General features: G+C 38.5%; 2 protein-coding genes and 1 long non-coding RNA gene across 3 annotated transcripts; all 3 read right to left on the minus strand.

Moving 5' to 3' along the window:
- Positions 1–1601: 1601 nt before the first annotated feature.
- Positions 1602–6911, minus strand: LOC143858202 (pentatricopeptide repeat-containing protein At4g21705, mitochondrial-like). The gene is made up of 2 exons (XM_077368853.1): positions 6573–6911; positions 1602–3039 (listed from the first exon to the last, which is right to left on the minus strand). The coding sequence occupies exons 1-2, from the start codon at positions 6834–6836 to the stop codon at positions 1801–1803; spliced, it is 1503 nt and encodes a 500-aa protein (XP_077224968.1). The 5' UTR covers positions 6837–6911; the 3' UTR covers positions 1602–1800.
- An 11115-nt stretch (positions 6912–18026) lies between these two features.
- On the minus strand, positions 18027–18902 carry LOC143858240 (uncharacterized). Its single transcript, XM_077368897.1, has 2 exons — positions 18241–18902; positions 18027–18153 (listed from the first exon to the last, which is right to left on the minus strand). The coding sequence occupies exons 1-2, from the start codon at positions 18900–18902 to the stop codon at positions 18027–18029; spliced, it is 789 nt and encodes a 262-aa protein (XP_077225012.1).
- Positions 18903–19490: 588 nt separating this feature from the next.
- Positions 19491–22319, minus strand: LOC143857684 (uncharacterized). The gene is made up of 2 exons (XR_013238731.1): positions 21428–22319; positions 19491–20400 (listed from the first exon to the last, which is right to left on the minus strand). It is a non-coding gene; the product is annotated as an uncharacterized LOC143857684 (long non-coding RNA).
- Positions 22320–23890: the final 1571 nt, after the last annotated feature.

Raw genomic sequence — 23890 nt, forward strand, 5'->3', positions numbered from 1 at the left:
GTAATCAGGGGGTTGGGATATTTGTTCTTGATAGTTAGCTTGTTGAGGGCTCGGTAGTCAATGCACAGCCTAAGGCTACCGTTGTGCTTCTTCTTAAATAGCACAGGGGCACCATAGGGTGCTTTTGAGGGTCGGAGAAATCCTGCTTCAAGAAGTTCGTCCAGTTGCCTCCTGAGTTATGTTAATTCGGAAAGAGCCATTCTATAAGGGGCACGAGCTGGTGGTATGCTACGAGGTTCCAACTCAATCTTATGGTCCACTGCAACTCAATATTATGGTCCATTGGCCTCCTCGGTGGCAATGTTTTGGGCAGTTTCTCGGACATGACATGTGCATATTCATCCAGAACTTGTCGAATGCTGCTAGGAGTGGGACTCTCCCCCACTATTGTCTCTCCCATGTTCAAGGTTACCAAGAAACTGACTTCCCCTCTCTTAAGGCCCCTCTTCAGCTGAAGGGCTAATAAGTGCTCGACAAAGATTTCAACAAATTAATTGTTGGGCCCACCAACAGTTTATGTTGGAGAGAGAGACAGGTTTAGTAGTGTTCTATGGTTGTAGACTTGAAGAGGGGAAGGGGGGAAATACCACTGCCCAAAAAATAAAAATAAAAATCCTAAACCGTAATAAAGATTTGGAATAAGAGGAAAAAGTTCACTATCCCCACCCTTCCCTTCCCACTCTTCTTGTGTGGCTATGTAACCGGTTATCTTTGCTTGCTGGACAGAGAACAGAAGGGAAGACTTAATCTTTTATCCAAAAACGCTATTATGTTTGGTTGCACAAAAGTCCTTTTTAGGGGTTTTGGATAGGTTTTTGGTACTAAATCATCAAAATCCTATGTTAGATTGCCATTATAAGGGAATGAAATCCCCAAAGACCAACAGGAAGTCTCGTGGCAATCTCATCTTTGTCTGATGGCATGGCATGATAGCGAACTCCCAACAAAATACAAGCAAAAAACCACGAATTGCTTGGATTTCTTGGGATTGATGCTTTTTCTCTCTTCTCTCCCTTTATATTGGTAATAACACCTCATACCTCTACCTTACCAGGTTGACAACAAAACATTACTTACCACTATTCTACAAGGTAACTAGTTGGCTTGTCTCCTCCCTATTGGAAACTTAAATTTTAATTCACCATTACTCTACCAGGTAACTAACCGCAACGAAAGTGACCCTAAGGGCACATTTGGCTACCATGAATTCTTTTTTCATGATAAATCAGTGTCTCCGAGTGGAGCTGAGGCTGAAGTGGATAAAAGTTACGAAACAAAAAACAGGAAACTAGTGTCTCCACTGATGATAAGTGGCATAAAATCAAGAAACAATTGATCATATTTTGAGCAGAGTTTTTTGTTTCCTGATTTTTAGCCCCTTCTCACCACTTGGAGAACCTTGTTTCCTGATTTTTAGTTATTTCACCGGCCCAACTACTCTGTCTCACCCACTTGGAGGCGCAAGTTTATCATAAAAAAAAAATCAAGGTGGCCAGCATGCCCTAAACAGAAGTTGGGGTTTAGAATATGCTCGACTGATCCATCCTTGGATTTTTGAAACCCTGTGCCAAACAGGTTATTAGGCCCAGCACAAGGACATGTTTGTGAGATCAAGATTATTGATTTTGTAGATTATCACATGGTCTAGTTTCATCTCAATACATCCATGACATTTACTCAAATGCTGATGCTACAAAGTCTCAGCTTACATAAAATGCCGATCCTGTGCAAAATGGCCAGAAAAGGAAAGACCCATTAGAGTTCCAGCCCCCACAGATCAATTGTTTCACTCACTCAGTTCTATTTCCTTAAGCTCAGAATACTCTCTGTTTCTTCATTCACAGATATGGCTTCAGTTTTCATGCTGTTTAGAAGCTCATTCACTTCCTTCCCCCCTCTGATATTTGCCTTAATCAAGGCATGATACATCTCCCTATTCATAGGCATTACAGCACTCAACATACCCACAAAATCCTCCACCTCTCCAACATCACCCTCATCACCTAACCAACCCAACACAGCTTTAATCACCTTAGGATTAGGCTTCCAACCTGGATTTCCAGGAATTAAGGAAACAGCCTTCTTCATATGCTCTGCAGCCTTCGCCATTTCACCCTTATCGAAATATCCCGCCGCCAAAATCCCATAACTGTTCGGAATCGGAACCCTTCCCTTCTTAAAAATGTCTTCAATCTTCGCTTCGGCCTTCTCCACCAACCCCTTTTGACAATATCCAATAATAAGCACATTTGGCACACGAAAATCGTAACTGTTACCACAAGACTCCCACTGTTTCAGCAAATCATCAGCTTTTTCGAAGTCACCAAGCTTCACCAATGATCCAAGAATAGTAGTATAATCCTTGTTAATAAGCCTCTTACAAACAGATTTCTGAAGCTCCCATAACCGCATTACCTCATCCTTATTTCCAAGATTGCCATAGAGCGAAATTAGATGGTTGTAACCTTCTCCATTTGTTTGTCCAAGTAGCTTCTCCTCTGATTTCTTTAGGGCAGCAATAGCCTTCTCTGTGAGTTTGGCTTTTGTGTAGATGTTTGCCACCACGGCGTACGTATTCCAGTCCATGATAATGTGGGGTTGGCTCTCCATTTCTTCAAAAACACGCTCCATCCCGTCAATATCGGATATTGCCCCGTAAGAGTTTATGCAGATTCTATAGCTGAAATTGTCAGGCTTGACTCCATTCTCCTTCATCTCCTTCAATAAGTCAGGGACCTTTTCATGTTGCCCTATGTTTGTATAGAGGCACATAAGGTCATTGTAGGGCAGAGATTCAGAAGCAAAACCCAACTCTTTCATTTTCTGCATATGGGAAAGGGACTTATCAGTTAAACGTTCTCTGACATAACAGTTCAAGAGAGCGCCGTAGGTCTTCTCAGTTTTATCTTCTTCGCTCATACTATTAAAGTAGGATTCAGCAGAGGCAAGCCCATGGACTTTGCCAACCAAATCCAACTGCACAGCATGGTCACTTGGTGTTAATACGCAAACACCTTTGGTTTTCATCCACTCCGATACCTGCATTTAGAAATAATCGTGATGTTAAGAAGCACATTAAATGTAATGAGAGTGGAATGTCATTGACAGTAAAGACATGGTGTTCTACATCTCAAAATAGATGATATCAGATCAACAGTAGTCTCTTGGACTTTACAATGGTCTTGATGCTGATGCTCATGCAGGACGAAGGTAATGAGGGCTCACTATTTTCTAGGAAATATCTGTCATGATATGTTTAACAGAACCACTTCAACACCACTGCTAGGACAAAGCGTCAATTTATCTTTCCCCTTGTTTCTTGTTATCCCTTGTACATTACACTAGGTACTATTCTACATAGGTTTTTCATCTATGATTTAGTCTACAATTTGAATTTATTGCTGACACGCGTGTCCTGCCCTGTCTGAAATGACACGCTTTCATGAATTTTGATTTCTAAATATAATTCATTTATGAAAGTACAAATATACAAGAAAGAGAAAAGGGTTTGGAGTTGGACAGCAAAATAAAGTTTCTTTTAATAATACTTGAAAGCATTGGTGTTCTTTTCAGCTATCCACCCATCCCCGCCCACCCCCCAAAAGAAAAAAAATGGGGTTCTTTCCACGGTTTAGAAACTTCCAGACTAAATGGTTGACTCGCCCGATTCGACTCCCTCTTTTTTGAGATAGTAACCAGTAAAGATTTTATTGAAAACCAGCAAAGATGATTACAAAGAAGGGTGACAAGGAGTCCATTTGATGTAAAACAGAAACATGTAGCGAAGTGCAAAAAATGATGCAGCCCGACTCAACTCCCTTTTCACCAAATATATAATTAAAACACGAAACATCATATTGAAAACGGACTACAATGGGTTTTAAACGGGCTTAGATCGTACGAACCATTCATTTGCCAGTTTCTCAAATAAGTCAACAAAGTTAATATTTGTAAAGAAATATTTAGAAAGAAAATTTCCTCTTCCTGTCTGCTATGTCCATGCAGCCAACCTTATAGTTCTACAAATGTACCATTCATTTGCCATTTCTTCAGAGTATGTCTAGATTGCATTTACCGTAGCATGCCCAAAACAATTCCACTTGATTAAACAAAACAGGATGCTCTCTGACCATTTCCTACACTTTCGTCAAATCCAGAACACATGATTTACAAGTTTAAGTTACAAATGAATTTCTATGAAATATCCCCACAAAGAAAGTTTCTTTGCAGCCTACAACACTACACCACAGTCAGAATCCTATCCACAAACTAAGGCTTCTTTACAGTCATCACTCCCCATGTCATTTCTGCACATTCAGAGATTGATATGACCACATTCTCTGCTTATTTCTATTCAATCTAAAAACCCAAATTGAACTGATCCAACTTACAACGGTGACATCTGGCAATCACTCTACGCAGCGCTTTTGCACTTTTTTGTGCGGAGAATAATAAAAAAAGAAAAAAAATGGGAAGAACATATTCAGCAAACCCAACCCATGATGCCCGTTTCTCCAAATCCCACAATTCAAGTGGAAAAAACATTGTTTTTCGAAGCGAAGTGGAGTTGCTTTGAGCAATTCTTTCCCACCTGACTCGTTTGCTTATAAAGAGGCAGAATGAGAAGTTTCGCAAAAAAGAACTCCGTGGAAAAGGGAAATGAGCTTGGAATTAACCTTCCAATACAATAATAAAAAGTGCTTCTAAATCTCATCTTAACACTTCTTATTCAATTGACTCCCCGCATTTTGGAGATCGATAACCATCCAGCTCAATCCAAAAACCCAAATCAAGCTGACTCATATTACATAAACAGATAAACTCTGGTCGAATGTGAAAATGAGTTTCCCTGCAACGTATGACACAACATTACAGGATGCTTCTATGCCTTCCCTAACACTTCTATGACCCAATCATTTCAATGCATTTATAAATTGATAGCCTATAAATACCACCCATTCCCAAGCTCCAACAGCCCAACTGAAACCAAACACAACTCCCCAATACATGAAAATTGAGCTTTCCTGCAACCATAGTCCTGTTGTTAAGTCAGGGTGTAATGCAATGCATAGCACCTAAAGGTCCTAGACCTTAGTTGCCGGAAACTCCTTGGGTGGGTGTGAAACCCGTTTCCCCTAAAATGTGTTTCTTGCGGTTGGGAAACTCGTTTCCCCTAAAATGAGAGAAACACGTTTCAGAAACGTTTCCAAATATGATACAAAATTGGAGAAGTGTTTCTAAAACACATGGGAAACATATGGAAAACTTATGTAAGTAATGTGTAAATGTGTGATAAACGTATGCAACACTCGTAGAAAACACATATGAAACGTGTAGGAAACATGTGTGGAACTTACGAAAATCATTTTGGAAAAAAACACATAATTTCCTAAGATGTTTCTCGTACGATATTCTATTGTTTTTCGTTTCTCGTTTCCCCTGTATTTGTTTTCATGCGTTTCCCGTTTCGTTTCACGTTTCGTTTCCCACCCTGGTAACTATGTCCTAGACGCCTATACGCAATCCAAACCCAAGGTAATCCCTGAAGGCTTCAAGGCGGGCTACCTACACAACTGCAGCAGCCAGCACCAAGGACAATAGCTACCACCTATAGAAGGGTAAAAACATCATAATCCCTCCACATAAAGGGAAATTAGTCAGCATAAGCACACTTTATAAATTTTCCATATTATTTACATATTTTTCACACTGGTTCTACAGAAATGAATACAATATATCTTGTGCATAGAAAACTACCTAAGCTTGCAAAGAAGACTACCTAAGCTCCCAGGAAGGCCAGCTACCTAGGGCTGTCTAGAAAATTGACAACACCTACAATATGGTCTTACAACAACTTCCCACCCATTTCGCCCGAACCCGAAACCCCAATCAAATCAATATAGATTACTACATGGGTTTCTAAAAGAGAGGAATGATAGATGCAAGGGCCCTCTTTACCCAAGGGCCAAAGAAGGGCCCTTGAATAGATCCACGTCATTAAGTGCAACCGAATTCAGTTTCTCAACCGATTTTAAAATGACGTGTATCTATTCAAAGGCCCTTCGCCGGCCCTTGCATAAAGAGGGCCCTTGCATCTATCATTCCTCTCTAAAATATATTTAAAACTAATGGAAAATGAACTTCCCAGCAAAATCTAATACGGCATTACAGCATCTACATTTAGAAATTTCTGACCATTTCCCACTAAGTTCCACTTTGTCTGAAAAACCATAGCAAATCTAATCAAATTACTACATGGGTTACTTACAAAACTCCCCATAAAAGGGAAATTGAGTCTCTATGCAACCTGCAAATCAGTTTTACAGTACTTTTCTGAATCTCGGCCTAATACTTTTCTCCATTCAGCTTCTTCATGCCAATCCCATAGAAATCTGATCCTAGACTATTCAAAAACCTCCTTTTCTAACAGAACACATCGATCGTGTGCATTCTAGTGTTCATCAGTACTACCCAAAATCGTTTTCTAGTCTTTTAGTCAATGAGAAATTAATAAAAGAGAGAGATGGATTAAAACAGAAAAGAAATCATTTGAAGAAGGATAAAAAAGAGACCTCGAGGGCTTGCTTGAATCGACGGCGCTTTCGGAGATCGCGAATGATTCGTTGGAGCTCCTGCACTCGCACGTTCTTCCCAGTCTCGGCCCATTTGTCCAGCTCCGGAAGCACACTGATGTTAGGGTTTCCAATCGGACTGATCTTCGAATACAGATTTGTGCGAGAGTATCTCCCTGCACAGTAACATCTGCTTTCAGAAACTCGATGGGATCTTAAGGGTTTTGTCAAACGATTCAGGAGAGAAAAGAGAGACGAATTCATTGGAGACTTTTGTAGGGTTTCAAAAACTAACTTCAAAGGAGAAAATTGTTGTAGGGTTTTAGAGAGGATTTAAGGTTAAGTAGCTTTGGTGGAGAAAAAGTGTTGGTAGTCCGAGGAGTACTGAAGCTTGTAGCCTGATCTCTCTGCATACCTTTTATTTAGACATGTATGTACGGTTAGGATTGCTTGATCAATGGTAAATTGAGAAACAGGTTCCTCAGAAAAATTATTTAAAAGAGAATTTCTACTTCAATTTCCTCTCCCTAGCAACTCTTCATTCTGTCATTGTACTTGAATCTCTTCAAATAGAGTGAAAAAAAAAAAAATTAAGGGAAAAATACAGGTACACCCCCTCAACTATCTAACATTTTCAATGACAGACTTGACTTTTCGAAGTCATCAACAACACCTTCTTAGTTTTCAGTAATGATTGTTACGTGACAGGGTGGACGGGGATGAAGAAATTGTTAGGAGGTGTCTTTGATGAATTTTGAACTATAGGGTGAAAAGTCAGGGGGTCTACTTAATAGACGGTGAAAAGTGAAGGGGTGTCGTTGATGACTTCGAAAAGTAAGGATTATTGTTGAAAATGTCAGAAAGTTGAGAGGGTGTATTTGTTTTTTTACCAAAAATTAATTCAAAACCGATAAAGAATTTGAACGGATCATGATCAAGACCAGACCGTGAATCCGATCTGAAGAGGATCCATTGACACGCTTAACTTTTTTGAACAAGTTGGATATTTTCTTAAGGGAAGTGATATATCCGACCATTTTGATTACTTGGGACACCCTACCAGTGTATCAATGACCGTAGAGGGGCTGATGTACTTCACCTTAGAAGGATTCAATGGGGCTGATTGCCACGTACACTGCTGCTGGGTGTGCCAAGTAATCAAAATGGGTGGATTTATCACTTCCTTTTCTTCAAAATATCTCAGGTCGAGTTATGATCAGTATATGATGAGACATTAAATGGGCATAAGACAAATTTTTGCGCCCATTAGAAAAATGGGCCAAAACTTTGTTCTAGGCCCATTTTACCTCGAAAGAAACAGCTCAATGGAAAAAAATTCAAGTCAACCCGTGATAGAAAATGCGTGCACATATAGATAGGAACGGTTAAACATTTTTTTGATCAATTGCTTGAACATTTTTCAATAAGCAAACATGTAAAGGGAAATGATGATTCTGCCCCTTTATACCTCACCCTTGAGGTCGTAGGGTTCAATCCCATTTTAACATACAAAAAATCGATAAAAATGAAATTTTCAACCACTTTTGTTTCCCTTTTTTTTGTTAAATGAATTTATTTTCAAGAACAAAAAACAGTAGGGGTAAAAATGAAGTAAACTTTAGGAAAAGAAAAACAAAACGACGTGAAAATGCTTGAAAAGGGGGTGAATATATCATTTTTCAATTTAAAAAATTACTTAATTTTAATGTGATTACGATGGAAAGATCTACGGGGAAGAGTCTTCCAAATAAGAGTGCATCTCGGGTCAGGTTCAACCCGAAAAAAAGTCGGGTCGGGTTGGTTTGAGTTAGTTCGGGTTCAGTTCGAGTTGAGTTTTCCCAACCCGGGTTGAGGGTTTGGGCAACCCGACCCGACTGAAACCTCGTCATGTATTAAAAACTCGCGTTGGGTCAGAAAAAAGGGTTCATCGGGTCGGGTCGGGTTGAACCTCGTTGGGTTAGATATCGGATCGAGTGGGGTTCGGGTTGGAAAAAAAAAAGAGAGGGTTCCTCAGGTCAGGTCAGGTTGGCCTCAACCCGACCCAAGTTGCACCCCTACTTCCAAATGGTAGGTCTCGATCATTTGACGATAGAGACGTGAAGATTAATTAATAATTTAATTACTAATTATGTTAAACATGTTTTATATCACACCCACTTGTTTATATAACCCCCTAAAATACACTTGTATCAGATACCAAGTCGTTATATCAGACAGCAAGTCGTTAACCACCCTCTCATGTGGTATCAGCATGATCTGGACCATTCACCTAGTGGACCCACGATGTGAAAGACACATGCCAAAAAATCAACACACTTCAGGCAAAAAAGAAGAAGAATGAAAATCAAAGTACTAATCAAAGTAACAACAAGATATGTAAATCTATTCCCTCTCTCGTAGTTACCAATCAAGTCATCAGCCGTTCGAAATGGAATCATATTGTGATTCCACCTGATTCCGACATTTGGTTAGAAAAATTAAACGGAATTCAAGTGGTGGAAATGACCCCGGATGTAATTAAATCATTCAGGAATCTGCTTCCCCGCCCCAAGAGGTAGTATTCTGATTCCTCCTCGATCGATCGGAATGATATTTTTTCAGTTAAATATTTCATTTTGATATTTTTCATTCTGTTTCCAGAGAAATCGGAATACGATCCCTATTCCGATTTTTTTATTCAAGCAATAGGAGAAACTACAAGCAGCCAATCAAATTAGTGTAAAAATAAACAGAGGAATGTCACGATCAAAATAAGGGAGAGTGATCTCATTTCCCATCAGACCTTGAGAATATGGGGAGCAGAGAGCTGGTGAGACTGATATTTAAGAGGGTACTAAGTGAGAGGAGCATGAGATGGGGCTGGAAATAGAGAAAAAATATTCTCTGTTTAAGGTAAATGTTTTCTTTTCCTTGTTTTCTATCTACTTACTCATTACCTCCTCAAATTTCACTCTCTCGCATCATATATGTCCCTTTCTCCTACCAAGTAAACAGAGATTCCATGAACTTTTTTTCCTTGGTTGCCAGAAATGAGAAAACTTTAAAAGCTTTGATTCCACTCTATGACTTTAACTTTAAAAGCTTTGAAGTTTCCTCATTAACTTATAGCCAACTAACTCTACAAATCTCCATTGACCTTTTATCACAAGCTTCAATCTTATTTGTTGGGGAGTTTTGTTGATTAGTCCCTACATGGTAAACTAATTGCTTATTAGTCCCTAAGAAAAGCATATTAGGTTAACAGTCCTACTTTTAAAAAATATTTGCTAAAAGGTCCCTAAAACTCACGAACTTCAATTTTCTCCGTTAATTTTAAAATGGCAAATTTACCCCCCAACCGATTTAATAAGTTTTAGCGTTTTTTGATTTACCTTCCAATGTTTTTGGAAAAAAACTAGGAAATAAGCAACAATAATTATCTCTTCCAATATTCTCGTCAAAAAACCTTCAACAAAAAAATCATTTTAGGAATTAAATATATTGAAAATCCCTCAAAAAAATTAGAAAGGGTCGGTTTGAGTTATCTTTTCTTCATAGATAAATAAAGTAAGAAATTTTAGAAATTTTTTTTGTTTCTAACTTTTCTAAGAAATTCCTATCTTGGTTGGATTGCAAGAAAATATCTCTGAGATGGAAAATTATTTCTATGGAACTTTTTTTCTATTGAGGAAATATGTCTGATTAATTTAGAAGGATAACATCATAAACGGAAGGTCCCTAACTGAAAAATTGAATAGGGTTGGTTTACCTTATCATTTTTTATGTGTAAGAAATAAGAAATTTTAGATTTTTTTTCCTTTCTGAAGTTTTCCAATAAAATTCCTACAATCCAACAGGGCCCAAGTAGAAGGCATTTTGTAAGAGAAGCACTAATCCATCTCAAACAGTTGGAGGTCTTGCTGTTCTTGATCACGGCCACCGGTTGCAATACGGTAGGGTTTTCGTTTTGTTTTGGGAATAAGAACTAGGGTTTGGCTTCTAATTTTCAAGCGCGAATACTTGTTGGAAAGATCTCAAAGAGACCTACAACTTTGTAGTTTACCACTTTCCATAATTCTTCCATGTAGAATCTCAAAAATCAGGTTCAAAACGGGCCAGCAACATTAATGAGGGACTCCAGCTTGGAACTCCACCAAAACTACCTAGGCATGACATGGATGCCATGTTGGCACTGCATCATTATCTTCGGGTGAGAAAGAACTCGCCCACGATCTCATTAAGCTCTCCATGATAAGTTGTCAAGTCTTTAACATTGAAGTTGGGTGAGTATTGATATTTGGAGGGAGCGTAACCTTGAATGCATTATCCCCAATTTTCTTAAGCACTTGAAAAGGGGCATCCACACGATCTTGAAATTTGCTAAACTTCCTTGGTTCAAGAAAACTCGCCCTCAAACCTTGAAGTATTGAAGAATGATCATCAATTGAAACTTCCCAAGATCAAACTCCGCTTCATAATCTCCATGAAGAAGTGATAATTTGTCTAGATTTTGAACATATTTGAATATATAAATATCAACTGTGAGCTTCAATGTAGTATCGAATAAAAATGGATCGATGTAATTGGATGAAAAAATCGATGTAATATTTTTCCATTCACCCATCACTTCAATATCCATCGGTTCACCTAATATGCAATCGGATCCAATTTCTTTGGTGATGAATTCATTGAATTGTCGTTGAAGTTCCTCGTACTCGTTAGTTTCAACAACAAGTAGAGCATTGAATTTACCATTATCATTGGTCTTTTGATTAAATTCGTTCTTTGAAATAAAAAAGCTACTCTCATACTCTTTCTTGAACCATGCAATCCGATGCGGCTTTGGATGTTGTTCGGTTTTGAGCTTGTGCTTGTTCACCATTTTATGAGATACGATGTTCTCACAACTCCCACCATCGATCACAATGGAGCAAACCTTGTCATGAGATTCGCATCGAGTCTTGAAAATATCGGAACGAAGCCAATCATCATCGGATTCAACCTTTGGTGTAGCAAGTGCTATTTGGATCACCAAACTTTCTCCTTCTGCAGGTTTGATTTCTTCATTTTGTATGCCATCTTCCTCATCATATATGGGTTGATTTGAATAGTCAATAAGATCCTCATCATATATGGGTTGATTTGAATCATCAACAAGATCCTCATCATTTTCTTCATCACCGAAGACAACTACTTGCCTCTTTGGACAATCTTTGAAACGATGGCCAACTTGACCACACTTGAAACAAGCATTTGAATTGTTGGGACGATTGGGCTGATTTTCAACCTGATGTATAGGGGCTGATTTTGTAAAATTTTTATTGAAATATTCGGACCTTGACTTTGTACCTCCACCATGTGAAGATTCACCTTCAGAGGAAGGCTAGAGACTACGAACATCCACATACTTTTTAGCACCACAACGAGAAAGCTTAGCCTCCACCTTCAAGGCTAGTTGATAAGTATTATTGACGCTCAATGATCGGTGCATTTCCACCTCATCACGAATGGAAAACTTCAAACCATCAAATATACCTTGCCACAAGTTGATCTTCACCCTCTTGAATATTATTACGAGCCATGAGTTTGTAGAATTCTTCGGTGTAGTCCAAAACACTCTTGGATTCTTGGCGTAGGTTATTGAATTGAGAAAAGATAATTTGGAAAAAATCCAACGGAAGAAATTTCTCCTTAAGCCTTGACTTCATTTTCTCCCAAGAAGAGATCTTACGCTTTCCTTTGCGGATTCTCATCTCTTGAACCTTATCCCACCATGTTGAAGCGTAGCCACGAAGCCTTGTAGCCATAAGCTTCATACGTTGGATTTCGGGTGTCTCCTTGTAATCAAAGAACTTCTCAATGGCACTAAGCCATTCAAGAAAATCTTCGGGTTGTATACGACCATGGAACTCCGGCAACTCAATCTTGATGGTGTCGAAATCATGATAGAACCTTCACAACCTAGCCTCTTCACGAGTATTGGCGAAGGGATTCACATCGGATTCATCACTAGAACCTTCGCGGCTTGATCTACCACGCTCACTATGAGCTTCTTGGAGTTCAAGTCGCACAGTAAGTTGCTCAACTTGTCTTCAAAGTGCTTGAAGTTCATCATCTCTTTCATCTCTCAAATCTTCCATCATTTGGTTACCACGCCTTCCTCTACTTCTTCGTGCCGCCATGAAAATCAAATCGAAGCTAGCCCAAGAAAGTAACATTGGCTCTGATACCAGATAATACGGGTGCTTAAGAGGGAAGAAGAAGAAAAATAGAAATCAATAACACAACAAGAGAAGAAGAAGAAAATGGGAGTAATGCTCAACCCAATTGATATTCCATCAATTACATAAGTTTATCAACATCAAAAATCCCCTCTCAAGATAGTTTTTAACTCTTTAAATAAAAGAAAACTAAAGCAAATTCGTTCAAGCTCCTCCACTAGCTCGCTTAGAGACTAACATAACATTAATTGCATTGGAACTCACTAACTTTGACTGTTTTGGGAACCCACAGACACAATCCACAAAAACTGCCATAAATTTCTACTCTCTTGTCCAATTTTCAAGCACAAGTATTTTCTTGGAAAGATCTCAAAGAGACCTACAACTTTGTAGTTTACAACTTTTCATAATTCTTCCATTTAGAATCTCAAAAATCAGGTTCAAAACGGGGCAGCAACATTAATGAGGGACTGCACCTTGGAACTCCACCAAAACCACCTAGGCATGACATGGATGCCATGTTGGCACTGCATCATATATAAATATATATATATATATATATATATATATATATATATAAAGGAAAATGATTGTGAGCTTGAAGCTCATATAGCTTATATGAGCTTAAGGGCCCAAACACATGGGTCCCACATTTTTTGTGGTGATCCAAACCATTCATTTGCAAGGCCCCATCATAGATAGGGTGTGTACAAAAAATCGGCTCCATAGGATCATCCTAACCCATCCAAAAGTGGAGGGCAAAATGGACAGACACCGTTTGCCACAAATCTGCCCATTTTTGCCCTCCGCTTTTGGAGGGGATAGGATGATCCAATGGAGCTGGTTTTTGGTACACACCCTATCTATGATGGGGCCTTGCAAATGAATGGTTTGGATCACCACAAAAAATGTGGGACCCATGTGTTTGGGCCCTCAAGCTCATATAAGCTATATGAGCTTCAAGCTCATAATCATTTTCCTCATATATATATATATATATATATATATATATATATATATATATATATATATATATATATATATATATATTGCCAAAAGTGACTAACGCGGATTGAATTTGATACACAAAACAATTAATGTGGAAAGCATATTCATTCTTCCTCATGAGAAGTTCTTCGAGATGGTTAAGCTTGCCTCCATATTACTAGCCTCATTGTAACATTGGCCTCACAATCCCTCTGTACTTGAACCATTTTGCCCCTATCGTAAAGATGGAATTAAAAATTTCAAGTATATACACTAGGATCTATGGTAAGTTCTGCCATGTTAACCTCTACACGACTCATTGCTATCATCATTTTCTTGGGTATGAGGTGGTAACTTTGAAATTATATTCTTTTGAGAAAATTATTCATTACTTATTATCTTATGCAAATAAGGTTGAACTACACATAATAATCATGTAAAGCATGCTTATAAGTGTGAATACCCCTGGGTTCAATAAACAAAGACAAAATATCATTTTAAGAATACTCAATTACAAAACTACTGTCCAGCTTTTTAAAAACCCTATTAGAGTTCACCCACCTAGTTATGTCTGGTTCTCTACTATAACAAAATTATGGGGGGAAAAAAATCAGCCCCAATTTCTATAAAAGCTTTGCAAGTTTCCTCTTCAGGGCATGTTTGGCGATCATGAAAAATATTTCATGAAAATTTCATGGAATCCCCTGTTAAACCAGTGTGAAAGAGGAGCAGAGAGCTGGTGAGACTGATATTTAAGAGGGTACTAAGTGAGAGGAGCATGAGATGGGGCTGGAAATAGAGAAAAAATATTCTCTGTTTAAGGTAAATGTTTTCTTTTCCTTGTTTTCTATCTACTTACTCATTACCTCCTCAAATTTCACTCTCTCGGATCATATATGTCCCTTTCTCCTACCAAGTAAACAGAGATTCCATGAACTTTTTTTCCTTGGTTGCCAGAAATGAGAAAACTTTAAAAGCTTTGATTCCACTCTATGACTTTAACTTTAAAAGCTTTGAAGTTTCCTCATTAACTTATAGCCAACTAACTCTACAAATCTCCATTGACCTTTTATCACAAGCTTCAATCTTATTTGTTGGGGAGTTTTGCCGATTAGTCCCTACATGGCAAACTAATTGCTTATTAGTCCCTAAGAAAAGCATATTAGCTTAACAGTCCTACTTTTAAAAAATATTTGCTAAAAGGTCCCTAAAACTCACGAACTTCAATTTTCTCCGTTAATTTTAAAATGGCAAATTTACCCCCCAACCGATTTAATAAGTTTTAGCGTTTTTTGATTTCCCTTCCAATGTTTTTGGAAAAAAAATAGGAAATAAGCAACAATAATTATCTCTTCCAATATTTTCGTCAAAAAACCTTCAACAAAAAAATCATTTTAGGAATTAAATAAATTGAAAATCCCTCAAAAAAAATTAAAAAGGGTCGGTTTGAGTTATCTTTTCTTCATAGATAAATAAAGTAAGAAATTTTAGGAATATTTTTTGTTTCTAACTTTTCTAAGAAATTCCTATCTTGGTTGGATTGCAAGAAAATATCTCTGAGATGGAAAATTATTTCTATGGAACTTTTCTTTCATTGAGGAATTATGTCTGATTAATTTAGAAGGATAACATCATAAACGGAAGGTCCCTAACTGAAAAACTGAATAGGGTTGGTTTACCTTATCATTTTTTATGTGTAAGAAATAAGAAATTTTAGATTTTTTTTCCTTTCTGAAGCTTTCCAATAAAATTCTTACAATCCAACAGGGCCCAAGTAGAAGGCATTTTGTAAGAGAAGCACTAATCCATCTCAAACAGTTGGAGGTCTCGGTGTTCTTGATCACGCCACCGGTTGCAATACGGTAGGGTTTTAGTTTTGTTTTGGGAATAAGAACTAGGGTTTGGCTTCTAATCTTAGGAGAAGAAGAAAGGGAGAATGTTAAAGGGAAAGTCAATATTGGAAGAGATAATATTGTAGCTTATTTCCTAGTTTTTTTTCAAAAATATTGGAAGGGAAATCAATGGTAAGATCTGCCATGTTAACCTCTACACGACTCATTGATATCATCATTTTCTTGGGTATGAGGTGGTACCTTTGAAATTATTTTCTTTTGAGAAAAGTATTCATTACTTATTATCTTATGCAAATAAGGTTAAACTACACATAATAATCATGTAAAGCATGCTTATAAGTGTGAAAACCCATGGGTTCAATAAACAAAGACAAAATATCATTTTAAGAATACTCAACTACAAAACCTATTCAGCTTTTTAAAAACCCCATTAGAGTTCACCCACCTAGTTATGTCTGGTTCTCTACTATAACAAAATTGGGGGGGGGGGGGGGGGAGGAAGGGAAGTGATATTTACTCCCCTTTTGATCACCAGGGACACCCAGCGTCAGTGTATCAATGACAAAAGGGGGGCTAATGTACTTTATGTCAGAAAAATCCAGTGGATTTGATTGCAGCGTACACTGGCGCTGGGTGTCCCCAGTGATCAAAAGGGGTGTAAATATCATTTTCCAAAAAAAATCAGCCCTAATTTCTATAAAAGCTTTGCAAGTTTCCTCTTCAGGGCATGTTTGGTGATCATGAAAAAAATTTCATGAAAATTTCATGGAATAACCTGTTAAACCAGTGTGAAACGGGAGCAGAGCTGGTGAGACTGAGATTTAAGAAGGTACTAAGTGAGAAGAGCATGAGATGGGGCTGGAAATAAAGAAAAAATATCCTCTGTTTAAGGTAAATGTTTTCTTTTCCTTGTTTTTTATCTACTTACTCATTACCTCCTCAAATCTCACTCTCTAGTCTCTCCGATCATATATATATGTCCCTTTCTCCTACCAAGTAAACACAGATTCCCTGAACCTTTTTTTCCTTGGTTGCGACTTGCGAGACATGAGAAAAAAGCTTTGATTCCACTCTCTGATTTTAACTTCAAAAGCTTTGAAGTTTCCTCATTAATTTATAGCCAACTAACTCCACAAATCTCCATTGACCTTTTATCACAAGCCTCAATCTTAATTTTATCAGACTGCTTCTCGTTGTAAACATGCAGAATCAGAATATTTTTTGGGACATGGTATTCGCACATCGTTGTCTTAATAATGATATTTCAATATTAAATATAAAGGCCGTCACAATTCCTAATAAAGTGTGGAGTGTCTTTAGCAAAAGAGGGAGCAGGATATCCTTTCCTTAGTAGTATTACATAAAAAAGCATTATATTCGAAATCTCAAAGACGCCTTCTCTATTCATTTTCATTCTGGGAGAAATTATACGGTGGCCGCCCTTTAGAGAGAGAAAATATCAACAATTTTTTTATCAAGATAAAAGTAAAAAAAAGGGGTTTTGACCTGGATCAAAAATCAAGAGGGAGAGTTTTTCTTCTCTCTCTCTGCCCTTGTTGGTGGACAGTCGGCCACCATATTAAAACTCTCATTTTGTAGCTATTGATAGGTGTTTTTAGAGCGCTCATAGATGGAATGAGCAAAACCTACGGCCCTGTTCGTTTTGGATTTTGAGAATTGATTTCGAGTCCAAAACCAACTGGCGGACTCAAATTGTCAAAATTGATATCTAGTTCAAAAGTGATTATTAGACTTAAAATTGTTTTCGAGTCCAAATCTTATTATTGGACACAAAATGGCAATAATCCATTTAGGAATCGAAATCAATTCTCAGAATCCAAAACAAACAGGACCTGAGCAATCTAACCAGAAAAATAATAGAAAAGCTAATATTTGTTACAGCCCACCATAGAAAACTATTTCCCCCTCGATTGATTTTGATAATGGGTTCCCTTGATTGCTTTACAAAGCAGCAACAAGGAGAAGTGCCATTCAAAAAAAGAAACAAAAAAAAGGAGAAGGTAAGTGATGTATTCACTTCCTTCTCTTACATGGGCCAGCTCCCGGTATATTTATGACTTATGAGCATGGTTTCAAATTTCGGTTTTGGAATGCGTTTGAAATTTCGGCCGAAATCCGCCGAAATCTTATTTTATGTCATACAAAGTTTCAGCGGAAAATTTCAGGAAAATAATAAATAATGAACAAAATCGAGATTTTTGGGTGAAGTTCCTTAAATTTCGGAAGAAATTTTAGGAAAAATCGGTCTTAATTTTGTAACATCTCGGTTGTACCCCCGAAATTTCAGATTTCGGTCGAAATTTAAAACCATGCTTATGAATACTCTTTTACACTACAAGGGGTGGCCCGATGAGCCGAATATATCATATTTCCCGGATAAGATACCTCTATCTTCACCACATATCAACATAAAGCTCAGAAAGAGTTCTACCGTGGGGTGTATTATCTTCCCTTTCAGCAACAAACTTGCTGCTGTAATTTTGAGATGATAGTCTTAGTCTCCGTACATATACAACAATACTAAAAGGAGATTATTGTTAAAACTAGAAGAATACAAGACATAAAATACAAAAACACAAAAGGAATGCCCAAATCCTACCTAGAGACCTCTCTGCCTGAATATCTTGTTGTCTGAGCCTCGGTGTATTCATCATATTCGGAGTTCCAGGAATAGAGGAATACATCCCTGCTCCAGGGCATCCAAACAGCCAAGGAAGCACCGAAACCACCATTTCCGCCAAGGCACTCGCCGTAGGATGAAAACCATGTGTAGTCCTAGGCGTACTCGCCGGGAAATTTGCCTGAAAATTCATGGACAAGGGAGAAGGTACGTAATCCTGATGGAAATGTTGGTGGTGATGGACATGGTGGTGGTGGCGATTAAGGGAATTGCGAGGAGAGTTCAGGGAATCTGCAGGGCGATTCGCAGGAGGTCTATTTGGGATGTCTAGTTTTGGTAAGGACACTACTCTTCCTTTTTGGTGTTTGGATGGCTTGGGGGTGGGGGTGTGACCCCTGGCGTAGAGGGGGACGAGGGTGGTCTCAGAGAGTGATGCTTTGCAAACTGGGCACTGCTGGGTGGTAGAGGTTTCGAGGTTTAGCCATTTGTAGATGCAGGGCCAACAGTATAAGTGGCCACAGAGTGTGACCACAGGGTCTTGGGCGAATTCTAAGCAGATGTTGCAATCAAAGCCCCCTGTGGGTGCTATGTTGGAATCCCGCTTCTTCTGAGGAACTACTACTTCCTGGTCACTCCCAGGTTCTTCCATGGGTTCTCCTTAATCCTGAGGAAGACAATAGAGAGAGAGAGAGAACAAGGTTGTAGGGTTGATAGAAAGGGCATCTCCAGATAGAGATCATTGAAAAAGGCTGCCTAGACCCACCACCATAGCATGTGGACAAAGGTTTACGTCAGACGATAAGAACCAACCAAAAGCACAAAACGTGTAGCAATCGACTATCTGTGAATTATTAGGACTAAAGAACTGTCACAAATATCTCCGATGTTTTGAAAATGTTGTGTTTTTATCTTGACATTTTGATAAAACGGCAAAATCTTGAAATAATCCCGAGATTTATATTTGAGATTTAAAAAATATAGAGATATTTTCATTTTTATCATAAAATATCGCGTTACTATCACAACATTATCCCGATATTTTTATGATATTTTTAATTTATATTTTTCTTAAATTTTGGGAAGTGATATATCCACCCCTTTTGATTACTTTGGTACATGGCAATCAACCCCATTGAATCCTTCTAACATGAAGTACATCAGCCCCTCTGCACTCATTGATACACTGCTGCTGGGTGTCCCAATTAACCAAAAGAGGCGGATATATCACTTCCCTAAGTTTTATATATTTATATAGTTTTTAAATAATTTTACTTTTATAGCTTTCTTCCTTATATAAATCCGAAAAAAATAACATAATGTATCCCGAGATTTTCCCTTGCGAGAAATTCCTGAGAACGATATTTGTGACATGGGCCACATGGCTAAAGAAAAGAAGAAAATGCAAAGATGCTTGGTCCACACAAACAGACAAATAAACACATCCAAAAGATCCATTGTTGAACAAGACAAAAAAGGGCATATATGCAAATTTAGGTATTTGCTAGGCAATTTCGCAGAGAGCTATTCTGTGGGGGCTCACTCTTAAGATGGCTGCTCTCTTTTGCAAAAGTGACCCACCAAGAGGCTTTCCACGAAATTGCCTGGGAAATCCCATTTGCTTATTATATTAGCTGAGATTGGTTTTAGGAGTTTTTCTTCTTTAAAAAAGAAAAGTTCTTCCAAAATTCAGAGAGGAAACATAGTACGACTTACATGTATTGAAAGAGAAGTACATGGAAAAATGCGAAATAAGTAGAAAAAAAGAGAGTAGGGTCATTGTCAAAACAAGGAGTGCAGTTATCATTTTCCTGAAAGGGTCTCTTTGAGCTGAATTATTTTATTTAGCTCTCTTGAGCTAAAGCAAGAAAACTGGATAGCTTTGATGTTTATTTCATAGATAGTTTTATCATAAGAAATATGATATGAAGAAAACTGGATAGGTCTTAAGTTTCTTTCAGAAATAGTAAACAGACAAGTCATAGTACAGATGAATAAAAAGAGCAATATTGGGGATAAGAATCTAGAAGTTTTGGGATATTATACCTTTTGAGCTGAATTATTTTATTTATTGGGCTACGGCCTTATCCATGGCGAGTTGAACGATCAAGACCCTGTTGATGTGATGTGGGTGGAACCAATCACTCCATCTAATATGAAATACGAGAAGTAAATTAGGTGAAATCTCAGATAATCATCACAGATTCACATAAAAAAGCCACAAAATCACTAAACCATATCTAATAGAAGTATTGAATTTATTTTGAGAATAAATTTTGGGAAATGTTAACAGCACAACCATGTTTTGATATTTGCAAGAACACATCTTATCTTCTTATTATTTAAAGACCTGCCTAGGCAGGGGTGCAACTCGGGTCGGGTTGGGTCGGATTGAGGCCAACCCAAACCCAACCCAACATGAGGAACCATTTACTCAACACGACCCCAACCCGACCTGAGTTCCAACCCGAGCTGAGGAACCCTTTTTCTCATCTCGAACCCGACCCGACCTGTGTTCAACCCGAATTTTTAAGCTTACCTTTTTTAAAAAAATGATAAAAAATGCCGGGTTACATTCGGGTCGGGTTGTCCAAGCCCTCAACCCGAACCCGAACCTGACCAAACTCAACCCAGGTTGGGAAAACTCAACCTGAACCCGACCCGAGTTCAACCCGATTATTCGGCTGATAAATTCGCACCCCCTGTAGGATAATTCACACCACTTAACGTTCAAAAACGTTAAAGTCTACCACATACTCTCCTTTAAAGGAAAATTTTATTTAAAATCTCGAAAAAAAAATTAAATAAATTCTAAAGCGTCTGATTCGGAGATCGGTTGCCTCGGGAAATTGTGACTCACAAAAAAAAATAAAAAATAAAAATACAGATAAATTTATTGGTAACAAATTAATTTCAAGAGAAATTACTGAACCCAGATTTCAATTTCTAAGGCAAACCCAGATAAGAGAACGAGTCATTACCTTTAATGACTCGTTCTCATGACGATCTGATCGATTTTATCTAAAAAAGACAGAGAAACAGAGCAAAATGAAAAGAAAATAATCGGACCATTGATTAAAAAAAGCAAAAAAAAAAAAAAAAAAACACAAGAACAGAGAGTATAATGTATGAAGGAAAAGGAATCAAAAGTAAAAGAGGAAAGGTGTAAAAGATTACCGATTTGTTTGAAGAGAGAGATCCTTTTGTGTTATTTCATAGCCTCGAATCTAATCTCATCTGAGAGAGAGAGAGAGAGAGAGAGAGAGAGTTGAAAAAATACTAGAAAATAAAAGGGAAAATAAAAGGGCGAATGGTAGAGAAAAGTTTTTCCAGCCTGGGCTATTTATAGACGCAACGGAACGCTTTCATGATATGGCACGTGACAATACTTGAACGCACGTGTGTAGATGATTTTTTTCTTTTTTTTACTCCCGAAAATTTTGGAGGGCTTGGATGAGACGGGTGGCAGCTCTATAATTCTGACATTTAGACCTGGCAAACGGGTGGGCCGGGCCGGGTTAACCTGCGGGTGATGCGGGTGCGGGTCGGGTCAGGAAATGACCCGCATTTTTGCGGGTCAGAATTTACGTGACCCGCAAGGCCTGCGGGTGGGCCGGGTCAACCCGTGGGTCACCCGCAAATTCAAACATTAGATGGCCCACAGCCTCTCTCTGTATTAGGTGTCTTCCGTGAGAGATTTTTTTTTTTTTTGAGATATTTTAGATCCTGCTCGCCTTAGCTGAACACGTGTCCCCTTAGCTGCCATATCTATGCTTCCCTATACAAGTAGCTTTCCAAGAATCTGTACTTCCTCCTCCCCGCCACGACTCTATCCTTAGAAACGGATTTTTGGGGACTCTCTCTCTCTCTCTCTTCCACGTTGCAAAATCTCTCCCTAGAGAGCTCTCTCTCTCTCTCACTCACTCTCAGAGACACACCGCTACCCTTGCCTCTCTACCTCAAACAACTGCAGGCCCATCTCTCTCCGAAACACTCTATCTATCTAGATCTTTCTCTCGCCGGAAACAACAGAGAAAAGGCGCTCCGCCGAGCTCTTTGCATATAAAACCCCAACTTCTTCTAATTTCTATTCCTTTAGGTTGGCTTTTGCTTCTAAAATCTGAAGATACCGCAGACCCAGATCTCTACGTAATCCATTTGGGTCCCACACACAATAGATGATTGGATTTTATTGAAGGATTGAGATTGTTTGATTGGAGCAATTTATGGGACTTTGACCTTTTTATGGTAGGACCCACAGTATGAACGGTTGGGATGACCCCCCTGTCTTTTTTGCTGGTGCCCGCGGGTTGACCCGACCCGACCCGTGTTTTTGCGGGTTGGGTCACCCGTGGGTTAGCTTTAACGGGTCACTAAAACTCAGACCCGTGCCCGCAAATTTGCAGGTGGGTCGGGTCGACCCGCGGGCACGGGTCAAGTTTGCCAGGTCTACTGACATTGACGCTAACGTACACCGGACGTTATGATTGATACGTGGACCACGGCTAGTAAAAGTGTAAAACCCAAAAAAGTATTGGTAATGAATAGACCATCAAGGGGAGAAAAGTACGGAATGTGGATATAGTTTCGAGAAATTACGGATTTCTAGTACCTTTTAAAACTAGCATGAAACACGGGTGATTCTTGAAAAATGGGTGGTAAAAAGACTCCCATACTCTTCTGACATCAATAGAAACGTCCTTCAGCTTACTTTTTCATTACTGCCCATTAAATTGCCACGTTTCAGAAGGCTTCTTTTGGTTCGTTTGAATGTGTATTTGAACTGACATAACATTAGGTTCATTTATATCTTGGCCGTCGGAAATAACCAGAGACGAGGGATGCTTTGCACGTGTTAAAAAATTTCTTAGAACGCCGGCACCTCTGTACACAACTGGTTTGGTTTGGATTTGAAATTTTCCTCTAAATCCAGAGTCCCTTGGGTTCGTTTAAATCTTGGTCTTCGCCAATATGCATAGAAGGTCGGATCTACGACACATGGACATCAATATGGAACGATGACGTCTTCTAACAATACCGCCATCTCTCTGTATGAGATTCCGCCGGCGTACCTATTATTTCCGTTGGCGTACCCATTAATTCCGCCAGCGTACACCATATTTCCACCGGTGTACTCTAGAATCCGGCAGTGTTATTAAGCCAAAAGAGATTAACGTTGCCATTCTCAACCAAAAGAGATGTGTAAAATAGAATCCCGGAGGATGTGGGTGCGCCACATGGCACCCCTCCTCAAAAAATGTAAAACTCTCTCTATAAGGTGATATATTTGGATTGTAGACAAAATCTCACCATATCCCACATTTTTATCAAAATACATATAATACCAAAATTGGTTCTATTTATTTGAGAAAAAATTTCCACTATGTCCCATGATTTTTTCAAAATTGTTTCTATCTCTCAATATCCTACGTATGTTAACAAAATTTTGGCAAATTTGTTATATTTTGCCCCGTGCATCGCACGGGTTGTCCACTAGTATTCAATAACCAATAACGTAGCTGCTTTTCCCCAAAAGATAAGTGAAAAATAACTTTAAAGATAATGATTGACGTTGGGTTGTGAATTTGTCAGGAAGGGCAACTACGAGGACTTTGTTGATGTCAGAAGGGTATTGGGGTC

Source organism: Tasmannia lanceolata, unplaced genomic scaffold, assembly GCF_043159265.1.
Source record: "Tasmannia lanceolata isolate RefF3 unplaced genomic scaffold, GAP_Taslan_0.1 ptg000025l, whole genome shotgun sequence".
Classification (NCBI taxonomy): Eukaryota; Viridiplantae; Streptophyta; class Magnoliopsida; order Canellales; family Winteraceae; genus Tasmannia; species Tasmannia lanceolata.